The sequence below is a fragment of the Archocentrus centrarchus genome, chromosome 17 (assembly GCF_007364275.1).
Source record: "Archocentrus centrarchus isolate MPI-CPG fArcCen1 chromosome 17, fArcCen1, whole genome shotgun sequence".
NCBI classification, from domain to species: Eukaryota; Metazoa; Chordata; class Actinopteri; order Cichliformes; family Cichlidae; genus Archocentrus; species Archocentrus centrarchus.
Window position 1 is genome coordinate 5,252,735 of NC_044362.1, and position 26,755 is coordinate 5,279,489.

At 42.2% G+C, this 26,755-nt stretch overlaps 2 protein-coding genes and 1 long non-coding RNA gene across 3 annotated transcripts; 2 read left to right on the plus strand and 1 right to left on the minus strand.

Annotated features, from left to right (window-relative positions):
* Nucleotides 1-590: 590 nt before the first annotated feature.
* dars2 (aspartyl-tRNA synthetase 2, mitochondrial) lies at nt 591-11,301 on the plus strand. Its single transcript, XM_030751348.1, has 17 exons — nt 591-1,178; nt 1,453-1,552; nt 3,270-3,336; nt 3,431-3,532; nt 3,934-4,029; nt 4,204-4,327; nt 4,509-4,555; nt 4,787-4,893; nt 6,297-6,366; nt 7,576-7,755; nt 7,868-7,975; nt 8,106-8,168; nt 8,780-8,932; nt 9,025-9,240; nt 9,332-9,442; nt 9,570-9,645; nt 10,974-11,301. The coding sequence occupies exons 1-17, from the start codon at nt 1,007-1,009 to the stop codon at nt 11,195-11,197; spliced, it is 2,016 nt and encodes a 671-aa protein (XP_030607208.1). The 5' UTR covers nt 591-1,006; the 3' UTR covers nt 11,198-11,301.
* On the minus strand, nt 4,620-14,679 carry LOC115795443 (uncharacterized). The gene is made up of 4 exons (XR_004021262.1): nt 14,547-14,679; nt 13,054-13,160; nt 6,189-6,388; nt 4,620-5,007 (listed from the first exon to the last, which is right to left on the minus strand). It is a non-coding gene; the product is annotated as an uncharacterized LOC115795443 (long non-coding RNA).
* bpnt2 (3'(2'), 5'-bisphosphate nucleotidase 2) lies at nt 14,243-26,313 on the plus strand. The gene is made up of 8 exons (XM_030751349.1): nt 14,243-14,945; nt 16,938-17,010; nt 17,424-17,570; nt 17,715-17,874; nt 18,994-19,089; nt 20,110-20,268; nt 22,952-23,086; nt 23,606-26,313. The coding sequence occupies exons 1-8, from the start codon at nt 14,803-14,805 to the stop codon at nt 23,749-23,751; spliced, it is 1,059 nt and encodes a 352-aa protein (XP_030607209.1). The 5' UTR covers nt 14,243-14,802; the 3' UTR covers nt 23,752-26,313.
* The last annotated feature ends 442 nt before the right edge of the window (nt 26,314-26,755 follow it).

A 26,755-nucleotide genomic window follows, 5' to 3' on the forward strand; every position in this document is an offset into this window, starting at 1 on the left:
CACAAGCTGCTTGATGCTTGACACTGATCACAGCTGCCAGTTGGATCCTTTTTCCTCTCTAGCGCCGTAAGTCACCTTGAATTTAAACTCTTGTATTTGTTTAAAGAAAACTCACTCTGCACATTTTCAAATGTGAAAATATGCAAAGTGGAGTTATTCGCATTGTCAGAGGAGAGTTTGAAAAATGATAATGATTATTGTTGTAATAAATGTAATAACATTTGTTACAACAATATGATCCTTAAAAAAAAAAAAAAAAAAGTTGGAAAAGTTGGGATGTTGTGTAAAATGTTAAACAGTGTTTCTTTAATACTTCTCCTAGCTGTCTTCTCATTGGCTGCTTCTCACAAACAGAAGGTTTGACTCGCATTTGGGTGGGGCTTCTGTGCCGGAGATGACCGCAACAGCGATATCTCCTCTCTTTGATGTCATACGGATGCAAGAGAAGAAAAAAACTGTGTAAAACCAAGTGTTTAGAAAGTTTCAGTAAGGTGTGAAGCCTGAACTAAAGGGATCACTGACCTGATTATTTTAAACATTTGGCCACGTTTAATATAACGTTTTACAATCGGAACAGGAAATGCACAACAAAACAGAAGGAACTGCAGGACAGGGTGAAATACTGCAGTATAGCGTGTATTTCTCTCGATTTAAATCGATCATTTCTCAGGTTGACTACTCTGGTCTGGCAGCATGGCGTCACGTCCGGTCACGGAGCGCCGATTGGCACATGAATGGATCAGGCTGAGCAGATCCAGAGGAGGCAGAGGAGACCATCCCCATGAGCAGGGGTTTGTGAAACGAGTGAAATCCGGAACCGAAACCAGGTGAAGTAATACTGGCAGCACGCGCCCCCGACTCATTCTGCTTCTTAGTGCTGTGGAGTTTGTTAATGCTGTCATCACATCCATAAACGGGAAGAGCTCCGGTGTGCTTTGACTTGCTGACGGACACAGCACTGAATATGGTTTCTCCAGCCTGAGGTTTCACTTTGTGTTTGTAAGAAATGGCATCAAACAGCAGGTTAGTGCTGCAGAGGGTGCTCAGAGGACTCAGAGCTCATGCTGTTTGGTACCAGAGCTCAGCTTCAGCTTCGAGTCAAGGACGCCTGCTGTGGAGACCTCAACTCAGACATGTGAGCTGCTCATACGCGCTTCACCGGGCTTCTCCCACCACAGGTACATCAGGCTTCAGAAGTGATTTACTTATCAACAGACTACTGCTTCAGCTGACTTTACTCCAGCCTTGAAGTATTGGTTTTAGCCTGTCTGCATTCTTCCTTCCGCTCTGTAGGTTCTGCGGTGTAAGAAATTTTTCTGTAAAACATGTTCTTCTGTTTAATTCTGTACATTTATACAAATCTGTTAATATTGCAGACATTTACTGCAGTGTCAGTGAGTACTTTAAATGAGTATTAAAGTGTAGTGTGTCCTAACTCTGTCTTATTATCAGGTCCCAGCAGTCTGTCATTCAGGAGTCACACCTGTGGAGAACTGCGATCAGATCATGTGGGAAAGAAAGTCACGTTGTGTGGCTGGGTGCAGTATATCAGGTATGATCCACACTGAGATTAAACCACAGCTAGCAAGGATTGGCCCAGTCATCTGTTAGGCACGAGGCAGAAAGTTAATCTGCAGCTATTTCAATATTCACACGATTGTTTGGTCACTTTTAGAAAAAAAAAAATGCTTTTCAGTTTTTATACTAAACATCCATCCATCCTTTCTGCCACTTATCCTGGACTCAGTCGTGGGGGCAGCAGTCTAAGCTGAGAAGCCCAAGCATTCTCTTCCTCTAGCTCATTCGGGGGAACGCTGAGGTGTTCTCAGGCCAGTTGATAGATGAAATCTCTCCAGCATGTCTTGGGTCTGCTCCAGGGCCTCTTCAAAATAGGACTTGCCTGGAATACCTCACCCAGGAGGAGCCCAGAAGGCATCCTAGTCAGATACCCAAACCACTTCAGCTGGATCCTTTCAATGTGTAGCGGCTCTACTCTGAGTCGGCTCTACTGAACTCCTCACCCTCTCTCTAAAGAAGAGGTCAGCCAACCTTGGGAGAAAGCTCATTTTGACCACTTGTATCCTTGACCTTATTCTTTTGAGAGACTGAGCTCGTGACCATAAGTGAGGGTAAGGATGTAGACTGACTGTCGGGCTGCAACGATTCCTCGAGTAACTCCAATAATTTGATTATAAAAATCCTCGACACAGATTTGTTGCTTCGATGCTTCATTTAAACTCGGCAGCTCAGGTGTCACCAGGTAAGCGGACCGATTCACCCAAATTAGCAGCATTAAAGTTTCCATCGCCGCAACGGATTTCCTTCTTTTGCTAAAACACGACCCTTTAACCCTGAGTGGATCATCGCTGACACGTTTTCCCACACCTCCCTTGCTCTCTACACCTGTGTGTGTTGTGCTTGCTGGGCAACTGTTAGCTACTGGAATGGATCACTATCACTACAGTTTGCTAGCCATTAGCACTACCAATCATTTGGTAATGACAGGAAACCCCCCGGTCATCTGTTCGGGACTCTATCAAAATATTTTTTATTCCACGGCCTCATCAAACTCCTCCCACACCCGAGTTTTTGCTTCAGCTGCTGCCAGAGCTGCGCTCACTGTTGTACCAGAAATGTCAAGTTTGGATTCATCACACCGAGTCACTGAGTTTTTGTGTAACATGGCATACTTCAGCCTTTTCTCCCTGTTTCCCTTCCTTCAGAACGGCTTCCTAACAGCCGCCCTTCCACTGAGACCATTTCTGATGAGGCTTCAGTGAACAGTAGATGGGCCAACTGAAGGGCCACATGCTTCTCTTTTCCTAAGAGCTATTCATTTTCCACTAATAGCTCTTTAAAAATCATCTTGTTGATGCAACAATTCTATTGCATGCCTGTCAAACTGTTATCTTTGAGATATTTCATAGATTCAACTAACTAAATGGGAACAAATTATGTATGTTTGCAACAGGCTGCTAGTAACAAAGTGTCTAAAGATACCATTTAGAATTGGCTCTTTGCTAAGATGTCTGTGATGTGTAGACACAACCCTGCTTCATCTCTTTGTTATGCTCGAGTGATTCATAGGTCAGCGTTAAAATGGTCAGTAACAAGGAGTGGACTGAAAGAGTGAAAAAAGTAGCCAATGTCCACGGAAACACTTTGAAAGACCTTCAGAAGGCCTGAAGAACTATTACTCAAGACCACATGTTCACCATTCTTCCTCGAGTCTCATAAACATTAACAGTGTCTGTCTCTGCCCCTGACAGGCAGGACCTGTTTGTCATCCTTCGAGATTTCAGTGGCTTGACGCAAATTCTTATTCCTCAGGATGAAGTATGGAAAAAAACAAACAAACAAACAACAAAATACACAATCAATGAAAACTGTGCTGTTAAAAAAATTTATTTATTGTTTCCTCTGTTTTAAGTCTGCAAGTTCTTTGAAAGCCACGTTGTGCAATCTGACGGCCGAGTCTGTCATCAAGGTCACAGGAACAGTCAGGAGTCGACCAGCGGGACAAGAGAACAAGGTCTGTATATGTTTCTGAAGGTGCAGTTGGTGGAATGTAAGACATACTGCCTGCAGGAGCTGGTGGGTAAAGTTAAGTTCCCATACCAGGAGTCAAGCCCAGGCCACCTGGGTAAAAACCAGGGATTCCACGATACAAAGTAACAGTGTGCTGAGCAGCGAATCTTTGAAGATATAATGATTGCTTGGTTTTAAATGGCACTCTCTGATCAATGTGCTTCACTATATTTATGAAATAAAGGGTTCTGTCCTTTTAATAAATATAGTGAAGGACATCAATCAGAGACTGCTGGTACTTTCTGACTTTTCCAAGCAGTGATGGTCAAACTTGAATAACTTTCAGCATATTTTACCTGCTTAAACCTTTAGTGGTCAGTCATCTTATTTTGTTGTTTAAATCAGGAGATGCCAACTGGAGAAATTGAAGTCCTGGCTGAGAATGTGGAGGTTTTTAATCTGTGCCAGAAGCTTCCTTTTGAGATAAAAGACTTTGTCAAAGTAAGTGACTTAATGTTACATGCATGTGAACTATTGAGCAGATCTATAACCCTAGAACACTGACGTCAGGTGATTTATGTTTTTTCACCCACGTGAAAGTAATAGTGTTGCATAACTCACATTAGTATTCCAGGGTTAATAATCATAGTCTGTTTATTTTTTTGGACTTACTAGAAGTCAGAGTCATTGCGAATGCAGTATCGCTACCTGGACCTGAGGTCGTCACAGATGCAGAAGAACCTCAGACTGAGATCCCAGCTGGTGATGAAGATGAGGGAGTATCTCTGTAATGTGCACGGTACGGTTCATGTTCTGTCTTTGATTTGCTCAGACATGAAGCATCAGAGGACCAGCCTTTCCTAGCAGACTCTCACTGCTATTGCTGGCTGTAAGAGGAAACCAGGTACAGGATCTGGTCCCCTTCTTGCTGTACTGAGTCCTGATTTTTCATGTTTTTTTTTTTTTTTTTTCTCCAATAGGCTTTGTGGATGTTGAAACTCCTACACTCTTCAAAAGGACACCAGGGGTAAGAATGCAAATTTTTTTATTTTTAAATAATTTGATAGTTATTAAAACCACGTTTACCATGTTATGCAGCAGAAACATGTACAAGAGTTCATCTTAATGTTCTGTAAGATCAGTTTACAAAGAATTGTCCTCCTAAGGGGTCATATAATAGCAAAACCAAGCTGGGTGTAAATGTTCTGGTTTCATGTCTGATATCTTAATGAACAAACATGTTTGTGGTTTGTTTTAGGGAGCCAAAGAGTTTGTGGTTCCATCCAGAGAGCCAGGCCTGTTTTACTCTCTACCCCAGAGTCCGCAGCAGTTTAAACAGCTTCTCATGGTGGCTGGTGTAGACAGGTTAGTGCAGGGCTCCACTGACTGGAACATAATGCACTATTTAGCAGTAAGATGTTTCTTGCTTTTAAATGGTGCGATTGTCTCATATGAGTTGATGGAGATCCAAAGCAGAGCCTAAAGGGAGCAAATAATGGACGTACAGCTGTGGTCAGAAGTTTACACTCACTGATCAGGGACATGAACGACATGGTGATGTTGGGCTGTTAATGATTGTACAGCATACATCTTTAATGACTTTAAAAAAGAATCGGGTGCACAAATTTGAATTTATTTAGGGTTTTTTGTTTTTTTTTTTTTGTAATCCACACAGGACCAAAATTATACATACAGGAACAATCGGGCTCAAATATATACATTCACTCACTTATATCTTTTAATAAGTGGAGCTGAAGGCCTATTAACTTCTCATTAGTGGTCATGACTGACTATTACTGGTAGTTTTGTCAGGATGAAAATGATTAGTTTGACAGCACTGATTGGATTGACCAATACTCAACAATGCGAAAGTCCAAGCAACTCAGTGAAGACCTAAGAGAGAGAATTGTAGATTCACACATGTTGGGAAGGTCTCTTGGAGCCATTTCTAAACAACTGCAGATCATCAGTTTAAATGAATTGGTTCTTATATATTGCTTTTCTGCTCTACTCAAACTCAAAGCACTTTATACAGCAAGTCTCATTCTACATATATCTACGGGCTTCCTGTCTAACATTCACACTCTGATGGAGCAACTCAGGGTTCATTATCCTGCCCAAGGGTACTGGTACAGACTGGAGCCAGGGGTCAAACCATCAACCTTCAACAATTGTATGCCAAATTATTCGGATGTGTCACCACTTTGCCAGGGTCTAGAAGATGGCCCAAAGGGTCACCATCAACTCGTGTTTTTTTTTTTTTTTTAAGTCATTAAAGATGTGTGCTGCACAATCATTCCACCCTGGAAAAGTTCAAAGAAACCATTAAAAGCCCAACATTCCCATGACATTCATGCCCCTGATCAGTCTGTGTAAACTGTGCCATAATCAGATTGATATTAACATAACAGCAAATGAGTCATAATGTTTCTTTTTAATGGCTGCAAATAAGAAACAGTTTAAAAGCAAGTTTGTTGTACCAGCCTAAAATAAGTTGATTGGCCATGGAACAAATACTGGAAATGGTTACTCTGTGTGTGTAAAATGTACTCGGATAAAAGAAAAAAGGCTGAGGGTGTTCATTTTATACGTTATATGCTATTTGCCAAGGAGAAGAGCCGACAATAGATTCCACTGCCATGCTGAAATATAGTACTTACCTAGTTGATTTCCACTGCTGACAGCATTGCACACCTAGCAGAATCTTTAGATGTCCACAGTAGAGTCAGACCCTGCTGTCTGTGGCCAACAACCTCCTGTCTCCTCAGGTACTTCCAGATAGCTCGGTGCTACAGAGACGAAGGCTCCAAACCAGACCGGCAGCCTGAGTTCACCCAGGTGAGATGAAGCACACAAAACCCTTTTATAGAGATAGAGACAGACAGAGATAATTAAAATTGCTGGTCAGCCTCCCAGATACCCAACTACAAGCAGTCTGTTTCATGCATGTGCAACATGCGCGCAGTGGCACGGGCAAATAGTCGTGCGCACACTCTCAGCCACACAACTAATGTCATTAGCATGGAAGCTCATCACTGTGAAGGAAAGTGACGCAAAGTCCACCGTAAAACATTCATGAAAACACACTTAATTTACACACTTAAATCACCCTCAAAAGCTAAAGCTATCCAGAGCTCAGAGCCAGCCGCAAGATAGCAGCTTCGGGATGAGCAAAGAATCAAAACACTTAGAAGGAAAATTATGGAGGTGAAACAGAGGAAAGGGTTGGTTTCCTGTTATCTTTATGTGCTGTCACATCTTAGAAATGAAGCGGTATTGGCGACGATACGGGGGGAAAAAATGGTGAAATTGGAAGCAGCACATCTTCACTGTGAGTGTTGATTACATGCAGCACTTCTGTGACCATGACAAACATCTAGACATGAAGCTGGCATGTTTACATTGTAAAGGTCTTTTGACCTGAAAACCAGGAATCCTAACCACTGGACTCTGTGGGAGTGTTTTTGAATCTCTGTAACAAAATTTCTGACTTCAGAGTTAATTATGCACTTCAGCATGAGTGAATTTTCATTTTCAAAGTGTTATCGGTCATCATGGCTGTTACTTCTTCAAACTATCCATAGACAATATTCAGATATTCAAATAAAATGCTCAGCCCACTGAAACGTGTTATGAATTATTTTATTGGAACTGGAAAAAACTGAAATGTCTGAATATAGACATGAGAATCAGCACCTAAGTCTGAGGCCACGGTCCTCAGTCGGAAAAGGGTGGAGCGCCCACTCCGGCTCAGGGACTACTTGCTGCTCCAGGTGGAGGAGTTTAAGTATCTCGGGGTCGTATTCACGAGTGATGGGAGAAGGAAGACTGACAGACGGATCGGTCTGTCGTGGTGAAAAGGGAGCTGAGTGTAATATCATAAATGTGATCTTTGTGCATAGTTGATGTGATATTATACCATAGATTTCAGTTCAGGATTCTTTGGCTGCCATGTGTTTCTCTCTGAGCAAACACTGACGGGCCTCAGCTGTGTTGGATCACGTTGTGTTGTCTGAATTCTGAAAACCCTCCTGTCACTTCTCCCAGGTGGACATAGAGATGTCTTTTGTGGAGCAGGCAGGTATCATGTCCCTGGTGGAGGGTTTGCTGCAGTACTCCTGGCCTGCAGAATACGGTTCTCTTAAGGTTCCTTTCCAGACTCTGACATATGAAGAGGCTATGAGGAACTATGGTGTGGACAAACCCGACACCAGATTCAGTATGAAGGTGTGTGATTTTCATGGGGGTCCTAATTGAATCAATGTCTTTACTGAGCATGCTGCAGTTTTACACTTTTGTATCATGTAGAAAATGAGTGCATTATTTTCTTTTTTATCAGCTGATCGACCTCAGTGAATTTTTCCAATCCACGGACATTGAATTCCTGAGATCAGCTCTTGCCCGGTCGGGAGGCTCCGTTCAGGCCGTCCGTGTCCCCGGTGGAGCAGTAAGAACAAAACCTCCGCCCAGAGCAGGAAACACTGAAAATTTAGAGCAGGGATCTGCTGCCATCTGTATACATCTGTCATACCTGAATTTGCTGTCTCAGGTTGTGTTTTTCTCTCTCATGACAACAGAAAACTTTCACGAGGAAAGATTTAGAAGAACTGAAACAAACAGCCAAGACTCAGTTTGGACAGGTAGGTGTGTGTTCCCTCTGTCTTCACTTCGACACCCTCGGCTGCTCTGAGATCATCACAGTTTCGTTTTCTAATGGAAAAAAGGAGAACATAAAATAGATGCAGGAAATAACAGCATGAATATCTGAGCAGCGGTCAGAGGTCACTCTTTAGGGATTACAGAAGCCCTGATGATTTTTCTTGTTGTGTTACAGTGATGCATGCTAATAATAAATATGGCCAAAGTATCAAATAATGAAGTCATTGTATGTACAAGTTATCAAGTCTGCTCTAAATGAAGTGTGGATCATTCAAAGCTACTCTAGTAGAGTCCAAGAATAAAAATATGGAGCTGGAAATGAGCAGAATAGATCGCCTTTATTAAAGAGTTTAGCAAATAATAGTCAGTATTTATATTAAGGTAATATTTTTATCTTTGTAGATATAATTTATGAGATCTGAATGGCAGTAACCAAACAGTCCACCAGCTTGCCTTTTTCCAGCTGTGCTCCACCCACCTTAAATGAGTACAACTAGCACAGAGCTCCTCTGCATTAGAAACACCAGGAGAACCTCTGAAGTCCCACCAGGTGTGTTTTCTCCTCGTGTGTGTGTGTGTGTTCTGTGTGAAGGAGCTGAGCTTGGTGCTGGTCAGCGCAGACGGGACATTAAAGTCTAGCCTGAAGAAGCTGCTGTCCGCCTCCGCCACAGACGACCTGCTGAAGTGGACTGAGGCCAAACCAGGAGACCTGCTGCTGATGGCGGCCGGCTCCCAGCACGCTGTTGTAAGAGGCTTGGATTGTGTTAGCGATCAAACAAAAGAGCGGCCACGCTGAAACGAGCACTCCCTTCATTTGACTCTCTCTTCTGCTCTCAGCGCCCGTTGCTGGGGCATCTTCGCCTGGAGTGTGCTAAGCTGTTGGAGTCTCGTGGTGTTTCCCTGCGTGACCCCTCAGCCTTCCACTTCCTCTGGGTTGTGGACTTTCCCCTCTTCTTGCCCAAAGATGATCCAAAGGAGCTGGAATCAGCTCATCATCCGTTTACTGCTCCAGTGCCAGAGGACACACAGTTACTCTACACGGATCCACACAAGGTACTCGTGTAGTGTTTTCTTATTTACCTTTATATACGTAGAAAGAAAATGCCGGATGCTTACTGTATGTGGCATATTCTGCACCTCACAGGCTCGTGGTCAGCACTATGACCTGGTGTTGAATGGCTGTGAGATCGGAGGAGGCTCCGTTCGCATCCACAAGGCCTCAGAGCAGCTTCACGTGCTGAAAAATATCCTCAAGGTCAGTGGCTTTTTTTTCCATCTGGGTGCCGTTCAGTCTTTCACTTCTGAAAGCTAGTAGTTGGTTGTGGTACATTTCGTCAATGCTAAGCTAACAGTAAATATTTTCAACTTTGTTTTGGCTTCAGGAGGATCCCCGTCTCCTCTCCCACCTCCTAGAGGCCCTGGATTCAGGAGCACCGCCTCATGGAGGCATCGCTCTGGGTGAGCTTAATTTATCAGAGTTAGTGTAGCACAAAATCATCTTGAGTTGAGTTCCTTAACCAGCAAAGAGAGACCCGCGTATTCTCTTGAATTTCATGCCATCTTTAGATTAAGACAGATGCGCTGCCATGCCGACGTGCTGGTTTTTTAAGAGTGAAGTAAAAACAGCTGAGCCTGTTTCTCTGTGAGTTTTACAGTAACCACGAGACTCAGTGATGCTGGAAACGAGTAAACCTCCCGTTCACGCAGCGACACAGCAGCTTTAGTCCCTAATTTACCACCGACTGGCTAATTATTAGTGTTCCCACGCCATTCATGGGAACACGGTTGTTCTTCAAACTGCTGTCTCGTGTTACAGCGCCAGAGGTACAAGTCCACTTAATAATTTACACAGTTCTGGACCGAGTAAGAGTGGATCGATGTGTTATCATTTATGTGTTCAGTTTATTCAGCTGTGTGATGATGTATGCTGGCAAAGCTCACAGTCTATTTTTTTTATGCTCGAATTCCTTTTTTCCCTTCTTGTCTGTATTTTAATTTGAAATGTGTATAATGTTGTTAGATGTGTGTTGTTTTAAGCGTGGTATGCTGGACAGAGAAGGAGGTACTTTTACTGTCTGTGCAGGTTCTCAGTCATCCAGGTCACGGTAGTCTCTGCAGCTTGAAAAAAGGGCGACAGGACTTATTGTTGTTCCTTGTTTCACCTCTCATCCGAGAGGCTTCTTCAGTTTAGTCTTTCAGTTACTTTTACTGGGATATTTGCATATGTATTTCTAGTTAATTAATGCATTTATTTATTGTGGAGTTATGTGTGTTATTTTTTGTGTTGTTTATTTTTTAGTTCAGATTGTGGGTCTTTGTATTTGTTTTGTGAGAAGTGTATGGTCTACACACTGGAAAAAACTACACAGGGCAAAGTTGTAATTTCTAGTTTGACCACATGGTGGTGGTGTTGTCTCACTGTTACCTGGGACACAGTGACACAGTGTTTTGTTTGTTTTTTTTGTCACAGTAACACCTGTTATTGTTACTGTTTTTGCAGAGCATCATCGGGCACTTTGCAGTCAAGCTGCAATAACTGTGAGCCTCTCAGTGACCGGGGTGGGGTGGGGGTGGGGTGGGGGGGGCACTTTACATGTGCACAGCAGTTCTGAACTTGTTTGATTTTTTAGTGTTTGCCCATTTCAGCTGTATGTAAGAATGCAAGTGTCTGAACCAGTCAGAGCCTGTGTGAGAGTTGGTAACTGAACAGAGAATTCAGAGTGATCGATATAATATTTAATGATCTATTGATGAAGTCGTCTCTTTATCTCTCTGTGCCTTTCTAGGTTTGGATCGATTGGTCTCAATTATAGTCGGAGCTCCCAGCATCCGCGATGTCATCGCCTTCCCCAAGTCATTCCGCGGTCATGACCTCATGAGCCGCGCACCCGCCTCGGTGTCTGAGGAGGAGCTGAAGTGTTACCACATCGCTGTTAAATGGCCTACAGAACAAGGGGGAGGGGGGAAAGTGAACGAGGAGGATGGAGCGGTGTATTCCCAAATCTCATGAGGCTGAGGAGACGTGCAGACTACTCGCAGGCAGCGAAGAGACTTAAGACTGTAAGATCTGTGCCAGCTGGCAGAGCCACAGAGACGAAGAGGTGGAGGAGGAGGAGGAGGAGGAGGAGGAGGAGGAGGAGGTGCTGTGGCTGCAGCTCTGTACTGACAGTGGGAAATGAAAAAGCTGCATGGAAACAGGCACAGCAGACAGTGAGGGATGCTTCAACAGAGAGAAATGCTGGTGTTACACTGATGCTGTATTTCCTTTATGATTGTGGTTCTTCACATGGTTCTGTAACATTAATTTTTTTAAAATATATTTATGCATCTTTACTGATTCTATACAACTGCTAATCATATGTTGGTTTGTCTCACATGTTTGAGAGTACGTCTCCTTTGGACATGAATAAATCCAGATGTGTAGAGCTTTATTATACTGCATGTCCAAGGTTTTTGTATACATACATGCACACGAGTCAATTTTTTAAAGGAAAGCTTCACTCAAATGATGCAAAAGTCTTTCTCACTTATGATTTTCTAGTTGTATAATCATACAAACACAATATTAAAGTAAAATGCAGTTAGATGCTGTGTAAAATGTAAATAAAAACAATGTAAATCATACAAACCCAGATTTTATTTACAGTAGAACATAGAAAACGTATCAAATGTTTAAAATGAAAACTCTTTGCTCAGTTTGATTTTGATGGCTGGATTTTGGGATGGAACCAACAAAAGGCTGGAAAAGTGAGTGGTGCTAAAAATAAACTGCTGCAGCAACTAACTAGGTTAATTAGATAAGATCAGTAACATGATTGGATGTGAAAAGAGCATCTTAGAGAGTCGGAGTTTCTCGGAAATAAAAATGGGCAGAGGTTCACCAATCTGCAGAACACTGCATCCACAAATTTAGAACAGTTTCAGCTTGACTTTCCTCAACATTAAAGTTGTGAAGACCGAAACTCATCCGCAGTACGAAATATCATCAAAATCTGGAGCGGTCTCTGTGCAGCAGGACGGTGCTAACCGTGTACCGCATCTATTCTAACATCACTGCTTTGTAGCAGCAGAGTGCGTCTGCTGAACTTTGACCCAGTGAAAACATTTGGTGCACCACGAAACGAAAAATAAGATGAAGACCCGGGACTGCTGAGCAGCTGGAATCCTATGAACCTAAAAACTGGGCTCTTGGGTTCCCAGATGTTTACAGACTGCTGTTAGAAGAAGAGCAGATGCTCCACAGTGGCGACCACGGGTATGTCCAGCTTTGTTTTGAGATGCATTAGTCCCATCAAATCCCAAATGACCATATTTTTCTTTAAAATGAGACTATGAAGCATTTTAAACATTTGATGTTTTCTGTGTTCTTTAGTGACTAAAATCCAGCTTTATTTGCAAACCACTGCATTCTGTCTGCATTTACATTCTACGCAGCATTCCAGCTTTGGAGTTTGTACACACAGTGACTTGGAAAAGTGTCGCGTATTCTCAAGCTCATTCAGAAATCTCTGTAAGAACGGCACATCAGTTTTTAACACCTGCACTGATTTCTGTTGGTCAAGGGTGACGTTTCAGTAGTGAATCAAGGAAAAATTTGGTTTCAGCGTCTCTGATGTAAAGACCTCTGTGTTGGGCTCTCAGCACAAAGTCTCCACAGACGTGCAACAGCCATCACATCACATTTTGAAACCTCAACTTTTGCCCACCATCGTTTTTGGAGCTGGACATGAGTATATTTGAGGAAGAGGGTGGAGTGTGTCAGCTATGTAGGAAGCTTTGTTAATAATCTGCATACATAAACTATATTAGTATAGCACACATACACAGATACCTGTTAATTTAATAAAATACTAAAATTTCACTCACTAAAACTACTTGATCGGGCTGAACCACACAGCAGGCCTGAGGTCCAGTTCAGATTAGCTGAGTTATGGTTGAGCGGCTCTCAGCTGCGGCTCCCTGTGCTGGAACACCTGCCAATCAGAGTACACAAAACTATAAGTGGGCCTTTAATACCACAGAGTGTGGCGTTGAAGTGTGGGAATCTGTGGGACTGATCTGCAGATTTTGCCACTTTAACACTGGCTTCATTTTTTCAGTCCCAAGGTTGCTGCTTGGGCTTTATGTGTGGAGTCTGCGTGTCCTCCTTGTGCTCCACTTATGCCCCACAGTCCAAGCACATCCATGCAAATAAGGATACATGTAATAGTTTAAGCTCTGTTCAGTTTAACTACATTTGCTTAAATACTCAGTCAGAACTCTGAGTTTTTATTTCACACCTTACTCAGTCGGGATCACCTGAATTTAAACAGCTTCCAGGGAGGGAGTGTGAGCAGTGGTGGGTGTGAGATTTCCTTTGTCTGACAAGTGGGAGAGAAAAATTGATCTTGAGTAAAGCAGCTTAAAAAAAAAAAGTAACCAAGTAACATCACAGATGAGTCTGTTTCATTCTCATAGAATACAGGAGAAAAAAAAAAAAACACTGAGATGATAGTGCAGTATTTTTAGTGCCTGTTCTTCCCCTTCACCTAGAAAATTAAAGAAAAAATAAATAAGGAAGTCCCTTGTGATCAAGATATAAACTTCCAAAGTTAAAATTATGCATCTAGATTTCATAAATATGTATTAGAAGACAAATTTTGATTAAAATTTCATACTGTAAGATTAAAAGAATAAAAAGGTCATAATTTTGAATAATCATGCACATTTTTTATGACAAAGTTTCTTCATTTTTTTTAGATGAAGACTGGCTTCCAAAGGTCATCCACTACTGGTTCATCAATTTTAAAGACAAACAACCAAAAAACTTATTTGGTTTGGAAAAAACCAAACAAAAAAACTATTGTGTGTATATATATATATATATATATATATATATATATATATATATATATATATATATATATATATATATATATATATATATATATATATATATATATATATAAATAAACTCTGAAAAATAAGCCAGCAACCGAGGTAAGTCACACGCCATATCAGTTGGTGGCGGTAATGCACCACTTCGCTGTTTGTCAACCGTCAATAAAAATTTACAAGAAGAAGAACAAGGAGCTTGCCAACAACCAATGGTCCAGTAACCCGGAAGAAAAGCAAGCAGTCGCGACATTTACGCGTACGTAGGAAAAATGAGTGAACAGAGGTGTGATTGTACTGCTTTGCCTTTTACGCCAGTGAACACTTGGCTCGTTCCAGCTCGTTAACAGCGAGAACAAGGAGCGGTGGAGCTGCCCGAGAATCGGGATGTCATTCTGAGCAGCAGCGGTGAGCTCTTATTGGCTGACTTTCGTCAGACGGACGTCGGGCGATGCTAAACGGCGAGCTAAGTGCTAAAAAATTACCCGTGTGTTGGGTTATTTGACGGCATCAGCGCATCTGTGATTCGCCCGTTCGCTGCTTCGCTGTCGACGTGTTTATCAGAGAACTGGCTGTCAGGTGTGAAGCAGCACGGCAGCAGGTTTCCGGGACTCTGGCGGCTGGAGGACAGCCACGTCAGCTGGCCTCCGTATCTCTGTCTTGTGAGCACTTGTGCGCTCGGTTGGTTTGGATTTGACTAATTATTTTCCAGCTAAAAATCATCAGACTCTTCGTGCAACCATGGCTCCGATGGGCATCCGGCTGTCACCGCTCGGCGTGGCGGTGTTCTGTCTCCTTGGAGTCGGTGTCATCTACCACCTGTATGCCGGGGTCATCTCCAGCCGTCTGGCAGCTTTCAGGTCCCAGTCTCCCCTCTTAACACAGTAAGTGGTGGACCTAGAAGGAACCTATCACTGCTCGTAGAGTCTGTGTCTGAGGATGGTGCGCTCTTGCACGTTTGAAGATAGTTTGCGTTGCTCCAGTGTGGTAATGTGCGCAAACTCAGTGCTGATGTTCTAACAGGTCAGAAGCTACAGAACCTGCAGATCAGTGGTGAATGTAGGCAGGATCGTATCACATACATTTGCATGCACCATTCTGCCGTTTCAGGCACTAAAAGTAATGTAAAGATGCTATAAAATAACGCATAAATGTCTTTATTTTTCAGTAATTTAACGGACAACCCTTAAATCATCCCTATTTGGTGTGGCACACAGTTTTCCAACACATGTAGGCGTAATCTGGGTGAACTTAACACAGTTCTTCAGTGGATTTAGTCATTCTCAGATCTCCTGTCTTTGCATGCAGCCCCGCGATGATGCTGAGCTCAGGGCTTTGTGAGGGACATGCCATCTGTTGCAGGACTCTTTGTTCTGAAGATGGTTCTTAATGACTGTGGCTGTGTGGTTGGCTTTGTTGTTGTGCAGAATGAATTCAGGCTAATCACATGTCTTTATGGTGATGTTGCCTGCTGGATAAGAATCCAGTGTGTGGAAGCTTTGGCTCAGTACCCACAGCTGTGATCACACAGCTCAGATGAAGCGATTTCCTTCTTTGTGTTTTCAGTTTGATCTTCTGATGATTTGTCTGCTTGTTGAAGTTGATTCCAGTGCCTGATGGATGCTGTCTCATTGTAGTTCCTTATTAACAAGACTGGCCAGAAAGTGAAAAATAGCACACAGTAACTGTGCAAAAGTCTTGAGTCACCCCTCATTTCTTTATATTGCAACGATTTGTTGAAATGTGTGCAAACATACAGCACACAAAACAGAGCTTGTGCAATTGTAATGGGCTTGAAAGTCACAGCCTGAACTCTCTTAGGCAGGCTGACCTGTGATTTACAGTGTATGGACATTCAGAGCTCTTTGTTTGGATGTTGGCTGCCTTTTGTTCTGTCCTCTGTAAAGATGATCTCACACTGCTTCAGTAATGTTGGGCTCTGGGGAGGCCAATCCACGACTGATACTGTTCCGTTGTGTGTTTTTCACTCCATGACCTGTTGCTACTGATTCTTCAGTCCTGTTCTTGTGTAATTTAGCACAAGAACAGGACTTTTGACTCTTCCTTGAGAATGGCTTCTTGGCAGCCACCCCAAAATAAACAGTAGATGGACTAACCGAAGGGCTAGATGCATCTCTCAGGTCCTGTGTCAAGTACATGACTTTGAGATCCCTGCTGTTCGCCTGCTGTAGATAATTTTTTTAGGACTGTTAATTTTTCTTTTGTCCTCAAGATTTTTTTTAGTTTTAAATCCAATGGGTGTTTTATTAGTTCAGTTTCTTTTTAAATATTTAAAGGCAATTTTTAATCAAATTACAAAATCAGAAATTAAGTTGTTATTGTTATTATTATTTATTTAATCAAATTATGTGAAGCTTCCTGCTCCGGCGTCCCCTTGTAAACAGTGTAGAATGCACATCTGTAACTAAAGCTTTTTTTGCTTAAATAAAAAGAGGGTGACCTGGATGTATTCCCATTATGTTGTTGTCAGTGTTTTGTGAAGAAGGAGAAATTAGGACCTTTGGAATTGTGTGACTGCCATAGACTGATGACCTGTCCAGGGTCTGCCCCACCTCTTGTCCTGTGACAGCTGGGAGAGGCTTCAGTCCAAACACAACCCTAGATTGGATGGATGGATGGATGGATGGATGGATGGATGGATGGATGAAAGTGTCTGACGTGACAGTGGCTTGATAAGTGAATATGGGAATTAACATATAGGTTTCTTATAGAAAAACCTGGGAGAAAGTCCAAAACCTTCCCTCTTACTCACTACCCAAAGCTGATGAAGCTGTTAGAGTCTCAGTAGGTTTGCTGTGAAGAACTGTTTCATTGGCACGCTAACAAGTCCTCCTTCTGTCCCTTTATTCCTGCAGACAGAGAAGGACGGTGGATTTGAGGGACCTGCTGGCCGTCTCAGTGGAGGCAGCAGAACTTGGTGGCAAAGAGGTAACATCTTTTTACAGCTTATCAAACAAATATAAACTTGTCTTTTAGAGCTATTAGTTTTAGTTATACTTTGGCCCCATTTGACAAAAAAAAAAAAAAAAATCTCATATCTCATCACTCACAAAGTGGTGGCAGGCTCTGATTGTCATTAAATATTGATCTTTTTATGTTTCTCAAGAAAAAACATATCCAAAATAGTCCTTCAGCAAATTATCTGATCAGTGTGTAAAAGTAAAGTAATGTAGATGTGAGTTAAATATTAGCCACCTGATAAACTGTTTCCACATGGAAATACTATCAGCCCTTTTACCCAAAGTTTGGAACAAGTTGTTAATCTGGTTACAACATTATGAAAACATTTAACAGTCTTATTGGTTTATAAAGAAACTTTAACTTTAACCCCCCCCCCCCAGGTGAAGAAGGTGCGTGAAGAAAATGCCCTGCAGGAAAAGTCAAAGGGCAAAACAAGAGAAGGAGCAAACGATCCTCTCACAATGGGCGACCTGCAGTCTCACAGAAAGATGTATTACCTGCTGAAGAACACATTCCCTGAAGTCAGGGTGAGCCCAGACTTTTTTTCTTCTGCACGCTGCCTGAAAACTCGAGTTATGTTACCATGTATCTGTTGGTAGGCAAAGGCTCTCAGTTATAAGTGGTTCTACTAGTCTGAGAGTCTAATCTCCCTCTCTGTGGGTTTGTTTTAGGTAAACAGTGAAGAACATGACAACGTGGTGGATAATTCGTTAACCTGGAGCCAGAATATTCCACTTGAAATAAGGGAGAAGATTAAGGGGGGAAAAGAAGTTCCTGTTGAGGGCATCACCGTGTGGATCGATCCTCTGGATGCGACACAGGAATATACAGGTGTGCATATCACTGAAGCTCAGGCATCTTCATTTCATACTGACATCATATTTGAAGACATACTGGAGAAAAGTGTAGCCACCTGTCAGTTGTTTTATCTTCACAGATGAAGCTCATGTGTCTTAATGTATTTGTATGATGTCAGATACTGTAAAATGTCACATTTCCAAAACAAAGAAAACAAATGGATGTAGAGCATTTTGTGTGTGCATTGTTAAGCCATTTAACACTGAGGATGAACCAGTGTTGTGTCTACACATCACAAACAACTTAGCAAAGAACCCATTTAAAATTGTATCTTTAGGCACTTTGTCAATAGCAGTCTGTCTCAAAACCACATAATTAGTTCCCATTTCTTTCGCTGAATGTACAAAAAGAGGCCAAAGATAATTTGATAAGCATGAAATGTCATTTTTGCATCAACAAGATGGTTCGGTTTGGTGTGTGTCTGAGGAAACTGGACAAGTAGAGGACAAAAAAAGAAAAAGCTTATCTACTGCAGATGAAAAGTAGCTGAAAGTCACGTCCTTAAGAAATAGGAAAAAATTGATGCCATCTATGCCAACTGTCATAGGACGAGAAGCAGGGTACACCCTGTACAGGTCACCAGCCTGTTGCAGGGTCAACACAGAGAGACAGCCAACCATTCACACCTATGGGCAGTTTAGAGTGACCAATTAACCTAACCCCAGTAACTGCATGTCTTTGGACTGTGGGAGGAAACCCAGGCAGACATGGGAGAACATGCAAACTCCACACAGAGAGAAGCCTGGCCGTTCTTAAGGAAAGTAAAAGGTTGATGTTTGCCAAATTACACAAGAACTGGACTGAAAATCAGTGGCTACAGGAGTGATGAATCCAGATTTGACATTTTTGGGTCATATAGTTGTCCCATATCTATAGCAGAGGTCAGGAGAGAGCTGCAGAGTGTTTACAGTCTACTGTTAAACACGATGGAGGCTCTGCCATGGTGTGGGGCTGCATTTCAACCTGTGGTGTTGGAGTCGTGTGTTTTATTATTCTAAAAATGAGTGTCTCTGAGTTGTTCACTGTTGGTCAAAAACACTGAAGATGTGTATTTCTATCTCGCCTTCACTGCCTCCTCACGTCTGTCCGCAGAGAGCCTGGTGAAATATGTGACTACTATGGTGTGTGTGGCTGTAGATGGTAAACCTGTCATTGGAGTCATACACCAGCCATTCACTGGGCTCACCGGTAAGTTTTAAGTGCTTCCACAATTCAATTTTACATTAAGCACATTTTAAATGTTGGACTACTTTATTGGTCTGCTTCTTTAAGAAGTCGTCTTGGCAAATAAGTAAACTGTAACATGCAGCTGCTGCTGAGTAGGTCCACAGTTGCTGTGCTGAGGTACAGAAAGAAGCAGCTGGTGCTGAAAAATGAAACAAATGTGCCAGAAAGTGCAGTTCCTCTAATAGCCACTGGAGGCTTTCCTGTTAAAATGCCCAATAACATGTCTGGTTAAAAATACCTGTAGTGGTCGTGATGGATAGTTTCTCACTTCGGCAGCTGTACAGGGGTTGAATATTTTTATAACTTAACCCATTTGGACTTTCTTAGGGACATGGCTGCTTGGATTGACCGATAAAGGCACAGGCAGCCCTCTCTGGTGGGTGTCTGCTAGATGCCACTTTCACTAATTGGAGAGAACAAGAACAGAACTGGGCCTCTCATTTTGGAACATTTTTACCAGAATTAACTGCCAAATAGCGTGGCTAGTTGCTGTGAGGCACATAACATCTAAAACACATTGTACATGTGCAGTATGTTTTAAAAAAATAATAGCCGTGGTTCTGACTCTGCATTTTGAAGCCTCAGTGTTGGAGTGCGGTCTCCTGAAAAAAAAAAAAAAAAAATCTCCCTCTTTGGCTTCTAAATGCTCACTAGCTGCTGATGAACAGTTAGTGGAATGAATCTGTTGTCTTAAACCTATGAAAGCATTTTAAATTGGGAGTCTATCTGGGTTTACTTGCTTTCGGGGCCAGACTCAAATGGCTATTAGAGGAACAACAACAACCTTGGACCGTCAGGATTTTTCCTGGTTTTCCTTTCTGCTAAGGCTGGCTGACTCATCCCTTTCTGTAAAGGTTCTTAACATCTACTGTTTCATACATGATTTCTAGTGTGAGGCAGAGATGCTGACTGACAGGAGAGACATTCACAGCTTCTTCCCTCTCTCTCTCTCTCTGTCTCTACTTTTCATTGTTCCCTCAGCTTGGGCGTTTGTAGGTTATGGATCAAATATGCATCCCCGCTCATCCTACAGCGGCAGCCCCAAGAAAGTGATTGTGTCACGTTCTCACTCTGGACAAGTAAAAAGTTATATTCATAGTGCTTTTGGAAACAGCACAATTATAGAAGCAGGTGGAGCAGGTGAGTACAGAATGCCTTCACATTTATTTAACATTTAAAGTCAAAGGCTTTAACTGCAACTATGATATCTGGTTTTCTTTACTGGACACCAAATCAATTTTCCACACATAAAAAAACTTTTTGTTGTATTTAAGAGACAGGCTTAGAGCTGCTATAATCTGAGATATGACTTTGCACAGCTGAAAGGTGGGATTTCTCTTATTTCCTTCCCTTTTTTAATTTATGTCTTTAAAATTCATTTTTTATCTGTTCACTTTTTCCTGCTTTTAAACACTGAAGCATTAGTACTGGGGACAGATCATTTCTGGACTATTCTGGCTGCTGGGTAAATTAAGGGTTTTTGTCATGAGGGAAAAAAATGACTGACTTAGTGAGAGCGCATAACCACTAAGCTCTGTTCACCCAGGAGAAAAAATACTGCTCAGAAAGTTAAAGGAAGACACTTTAATCAGAGTACAGCAGTTAAACTGATACCTACAGGCTGGGCAACATCACCCTGACCATCAGGTATCAGGATGAACTCCTTGGACTCATTGTCAGACCTACGCTGGTGCAGTGGGTCCTGGGTTCCTCCTGATGCACGACAATCCCCGACCTCATGTGGTGAGAGTATACAGGCAGTTCCTGCCGGATGAAGGAATTGATACCTCTGATTGGACCCCCACACTCCCCTGATCTAAATCCAATAGAACCCCTCTGAGATGTTATGTGTCAGTCCCTCTGATGCTGCCAGGTTGCACCTCAGACTGTCCAGGAGCTCAGTGATGCCCTGGTTCAGATCTGGGAGGAGATCCTCCAGGACACCATCCATTGTCACATTAGCAGCATGCCCCGACATTGTCTGGCATGCATGCAAGCACATGTGGGCCATTTAGAGTTGCTGCAATGGCATTTCAGCAAAGTGTACTAGCCTGCTGCATCATTTTTTCACTTTGATTTTTGGGGTGTCTTTGAATTCAGCCCTCTGTAGTTTGATCATTTTTATTTTCATTAAACGATGGGGCATCCTTTCATTCCTAACATGTTACCCAGTTAATATCAGTGTAACTATCAGCATCATTCTTTTTTCCATTGAGATCTGATGTGTTTTCAAAGTGTTCCTTTAATTTATTTTTGAGCAGTTTGTTTGCTGCTGGGAAAAAAAAATCAGTACCGTATTTTCCGGAGTATAAGTCGCACTTTTTTTCATAGTTTGGCTGGGGGTGCGACCTATACTCCGGAGCGACGTATATGTGACATTTATAACACATGAACCAAAATACTCCAGCCACTTGACATCTCCGTGAACTGCAGCTTTAAGGCAGTCTTGCGTAACCTGTGGGCGCAGTGGATGGAGAGCACAGCTTAACGGCAACTGGGAGAATGCGCCACCCAACTTTCCTGGAAGTCATTGGATGGATCAAGAAAACATGGGCTTCAGTGACAAACCATCCTGTTGGGATTCAGAAAGGCTGGAATAATTGGAACTGCAGCTGACGACGAGTCTGACTAACGCGACACAGAAGAGGAAGCGGCGCTTCGTCTACGGAGTGTACGGAATTGTTTAGAAGTGACACCGAGGATGAAGAATTCAATGGATTGATGGTTTGGTTAACTTGTTAGTATGTTCTTTATGCTATGATTATCTGAATAACTTAATGTTACGTTAACATACTGTAGCGATTCTCTTAGTTAGAGAGCGTGTTGATGTTGTGGGATTTCGGACTGTTCGGGAGGTTCGTGAAGGCAGCATGGAGAGAGAGAAAAAGACCGAGAGCTTGCCTGTGTGTGTGTTGCTGTTCCGCTGTTGTAGTTGTGGTTGGCGTGGCTGTGGCCTACAGCAGCCGTTTTTCTGTTAATAAAGACGACCTTTGTTGTGAATATCGCCGACTTTGGAAGTGTGTTTACAACGTTACAATACCGAACACGTGTTCGTTGTGCGTCATGTAGCTGAATGTGCTACGTTAGCATATCGTAGGTGTAACCGTGTTCGTCCTGTTCTTTAATCCATTATTATTTTAAATTGCCGTTCAAGATGGAATTTGTGCTCTGGGTCTCGGATTCTATCAACCCCCCCCCCCCCAAAAAAAGTGCGACTTATAGTCCGGTGCGACCTATATATGTTTTTTTTCTTCTTTATTATGCATTTTTTGGCTGGTGCGACCTATACTCCGGAGCGACGTATAGTCCGAAAAATACGGTACTTACATTTTATTTTGAAAATTCAACACAGTGTTAGAAAAAGTAATAAAATGTTTTATATAAAAGTAATAGTTTAGAATAAACTGTGTAGGAAATTTTCTCTTATATAAAATCTCTGTCCTCACTTGTAGTTTTTCAGTGGTAAAAACTTCTCATTGGTCTGTCTGTAACTCTGTTATCAAACCACAGTTTATTTATTAAGGGCTTTAGGTATCTAATTTCTTTTCTTTTTTTAAATAGCCAGTCTTTATTTGTGACTTTCTACAGCATGGCACTGAAAAGGACTGGTCCTCCAATCTCATTGTACATTCTGTATACTGACAATAAAGGCATTCTACTCTATTCTATTCTGTTTTTGAGAATACTGTAGCTATGGTGGATGAGGTTTAGAGCTGTGAGAGAAGAGCAGCTGGCTGCAACAACCTGTGGGTAACAGGCAGAAAAGAACCGTATGCAAACTCACTCTTATCTAACATGGTTTAATATTGTTTGTCTTTCTCAGGATACAAAGTACTGTCACTGCTGGACACACCTGCAAGTGACACAAGCCCTGCGGACCAGGCGGACGTTTACATCCACATCACCATTATCAAGAAGTGGGACATCTGTGCTGGTGCTGCACTGCTGAAAGCGCTGGGTAATGTAGCAGCTGTTACTTTTCATTCTGTCCCATTTTTCCTCTTCATTAAATTATCAGGGCTAAAAATTCACTATACAACAAGCACGAGTCCCTGGATCCAGAAGGTTCTAGATTAGTTTGCAAAGACATCATGAACTTTTCAATTTTCACATAACTCTCTCCATAACATTTGAGGTAATCCTGCTAAAACACAAACAAACCACAAAGAAACTGAACCAGTCATGCACCCTCCTTGATAGAAGTAGCAGTTACTGCAGCCACACTTTGCTGACTGGTATACATTTCAGTGTAATTAGGGGAAAAAATGATCACATACTATTACTACTCTGCTTCATTGGACTGTGCAGGTGTGGTTTGAACAAATTTGATTAGCAGTGAGGTCATGAGCCTGCATTTGGACTTACTATGGCAGGTAACCACACCTGAATGGATGCTTCTAAAGAGATGACATACTAAGTGCAGCTGCATGATTATCTAATAATGACCATTTCAGTCATGTGATCACTGTGGTTGTAGGGGGCCAGATGACAACTCTAAAGGGAGAGGACATCGACTACAGTGGGGCTCCAGTAAATGAAGGGGGACTGGTGGCCAGTGTAGGTATGGATCATAAGGCTTTACTGGAGAGACTGCCAACTAACAGGGACCATGACAAGCATTGAAACGCACAAAACTCAGAGCCATTGGTGGTTTGATTATGGCAGCGTGGCAGGCAGCAAGAGTGGGCTTGCATGAATTCATCATCACAGGATACCAAACATGAACCATCCAGATGGATTGGAGTCGCTGTTACCAGCGTGGACAAATGAGCAGGACTGTGGAACCACAACACTGGAAACTGCAGCAGCTGGCACAATGGCTCTGAATACACAATCCTCTGAAAGCATACTTTCTTGCAGCTTGGAGAACCGATATGTCTTCCTTTTGTCAGGAACTTGCACACAAAAACACACAGTGGACCGGACAACAATGACCCTCCCCGATTCACCTTCAGAGGACAACACAATGACTGTGATCTACTAAACTGAGGAGCACAACACTGAACACTGCAGCAAAAACCCAGAGTGACATCTTTGGCTTTCATCATCTTCATCACAATATTCCAGAGAAAACACGAGAGTAAGAAAAAAACACGTTACAGACGGGCACTGTACAGTACTCAGCAGGACTTCATTTAGTAATCCCCCTACTTATTATTAGTACAACAGCTGTAGTAGTAATATTATTTGAGACTGGGCAGATCCATCTCCATGGCCTAAACTGTCACTGATGATGTCATCATCAAACCCTCTGTTCACCAGCATGAATACCCCACAGTTCACTTCACAGTCTAATAGTGTACGTTGCTATTCTTGAGATGCAGGTCTGTCAAAGTGTAGTCCAGGATCTGTTGTAATATATGCTGTAAAATATATTCCGTGGGTCAGTCAGTACATTTATTTTACAGGTGCAGTCCAGAATGTCTGATACTGCACCTGTAAAAATCAAAAAGCTATTTCTGGTCTAATCCTGAGGGACAGATTCATTAATAGTGTGCTCCTAACCTGATGGACCACCTTTGGGCTTGGACACTGTGGACTCTTCCACTGAAAGCTGCTTTTTAGTCTGAGAGTCGTGGCCTCGAGACCTTGAGAGCTGCATGAACAGGTGAACAGACACTAAGGTTTGGTCTGTTTGACACAGAATATGTTTGCTCTCTGCTCAGGTTTCTGGTCCATGGTGAACTCCAAATGTCTAAGTGGTTAAGATTGGCCTCCCAGGGAGTGACATACAAATGTAGAGGATGCTGGGAGTGTGATTATGGCAGAAAAAACAAATTTCAATCAGGATTTCTTTTTAAATTTGTACTGCAATGGAACCTTTTTGCCACATATTTAAAAAAGGAAAAGCAAACCTTTACTTTGTAGTCCTTGAGATGTGTTAAAAAAAAGTTTCATCACAAAGGAATTATATGGTTATAAGAGTAAATGAGAGAAGTGTTACCAAGAAGTCTTTCCTTCTTTTGGCTGATTAAAACTTTTAGGATCTGTCAGTGATTTTTGTCAGTGATGGGGGCTGTCAGTAGGTGCAGGGACAGGGATGAAAGAGTTAAATGATTAGAAGCCAAACTAACTTCACATGTGAACTCTGAAGTTTTCGTGTTTGTGGATTCAGTTTTAGAATCCTGCAAGTACACGAGTCGGACAGCCTCCCCTCCACAGCATTACAAATACGAGCAGAGCATCGAAGCTAAAGACTGCACAGCAGTGTACAAATACAAGTCCCATCATGTATGTACAGTCATATTCACAACTTTAAAGCAGATCATCACAAGAAGAACCAGCTGTGTTAAAGTGGTGTCATGTTACCAACAACTAAATGTAAGTTTTCTAAAAATCTTTCATAGGGAAATGTGTTTAACAGATGTGTAAGTAAAATAACCTGAGACTCGTACACCCCCCCACACACACGTTTAACCGTATTACCATTTCTGCTACTGTGTATTCTGCACACTTGACAAATTAAGTGATGGAAAAAAATGCCTGAAATGCTGGTACACGTTTTGTTGGATACTCCACTGCACACTAACTATTTGCATGGTTTTGAATTTTGATTAACCTTTTGGGTCCTTTTATTTCATTCTACTGAAAATGTCACAGGCTTGATGAACCTCTGTTCCTGCTGACTGCTCTCAAGTCTGTCTGTACTGTCTGCAACAACTGGGCAAGTCTAGTTGGACTGACAGTTCCGTAGCCAGTGAAGGTGGACTGTTTCACTGTGAAACAGCGCTACACCGTGAAGAAAACGTCAGCAAAATACAAACTCGTGTCAGTGTCTTGAGCTTGCAAGTGACCTGTTCCTGCAGTGTGTCTCAGCACCTTTTGTGTCGGTAACTTTGTTTGGATTGAAGTTAAATGTTGGAGTTGCTGCAGACTGATGGTACTGCCTTTGAAAAGCTGTTTGCATGTAAACAGGATCATGTGACTGGGGTGGTAACAACACAAAAATGGAAAACTGCTCTCAGTCTCAAAGTTACATGTATTAGAGGTTGGGTTTTACTAGTTTTGCTAGTGCATTTGATCTGCACTAAACTACACTGTCAATATTATTATGGTAACATTGGTTGGTATGTTAAGGGTAATTCTGCATAGGCAGTTTAATAAGAGCATTAGAGTGACTTTAAAAGTAAATGGGTACTGTGTGTGTGTGTGTGTGTGTGTGTGTGTGTGTGTGTGTGTGTGTGTGTGTGTGTGTGTGTGTGTGTGTGTGTGTGTGTGTGTGTGTGTGTGTGTTTGAATACTGTACTCGCTTAGCGCTTGTGTGTGAGAACTGTTATAAAGCCAGTGGCTCCGTAAGGAGCTGCAAGAAATCTAAAGTTGTTTTCACACATGAACAGCATCCTGGTACTTTTCTGAGCCTCACCGGGCAGAAGTGCACGTGAGTGTGCAGCCAGATGGGACCTCAGCTGCTCTTTAACCTTCCAGCTCTCTGATACAAAGTCAGTGTGATTTCAGATTGGGCCGATGTGCAAGTTGTGCAGCTAACAGTCCAGATTACAACACAGAGTATTTCCCGTCATCTGAATGGATCTGGATATTTCTGGCCCCATCTCAGAAAGCCTAACTGGAAAATATCCTGATCTGATTTTCAGTTTGCTGTAGGTGATTTAAAAAAAAAAATTTACTC

Coding starts and splice junctions, on each gene's coding strand:
- dars2 (XM_030751348.1), top strand. CDS start 1,007: ATGGCATCAAACAGCAGGTTAGTGCTGCAGAGGGTGCTCAGAGGACTC. Junction 4,556..4,786: donor TCTTCAAAAGGACACCAGGG/GTAAGAATGCAA, acceptor GGTTTGTTTTAG/GGAGCCAAAGAGTTTGTGGT. Junction 9,443..9,569: donor TGCTGAAAAATATCCTCAAG/GTCAGTGGCTTT, acceptor TTTTGGCTTCAG/GAGGATCCCCGTCTCCTCTC.
- bpnt2 (XM_030751349.1), top strand. CDS start 14,803: ATGGCTCCGATGGGCATCCGGCTGTCACCGCTCGGCGTGGCGGTGTTC. Junction 14,946..16,937: donor CAGTCTCCCCTCTTAACACA/GTAAGTGGTGGA, acceptor TTATTCCTGCAG/ACAGAGAAGGACGGTGGATT. Junction 17,571..17,714: donor ACACATTCCCTGAAGTCAGG/GTGAGCCCAGAC, acceptor GGTTTGTTTTAG/GTAAACAGTGAAGAACATGA.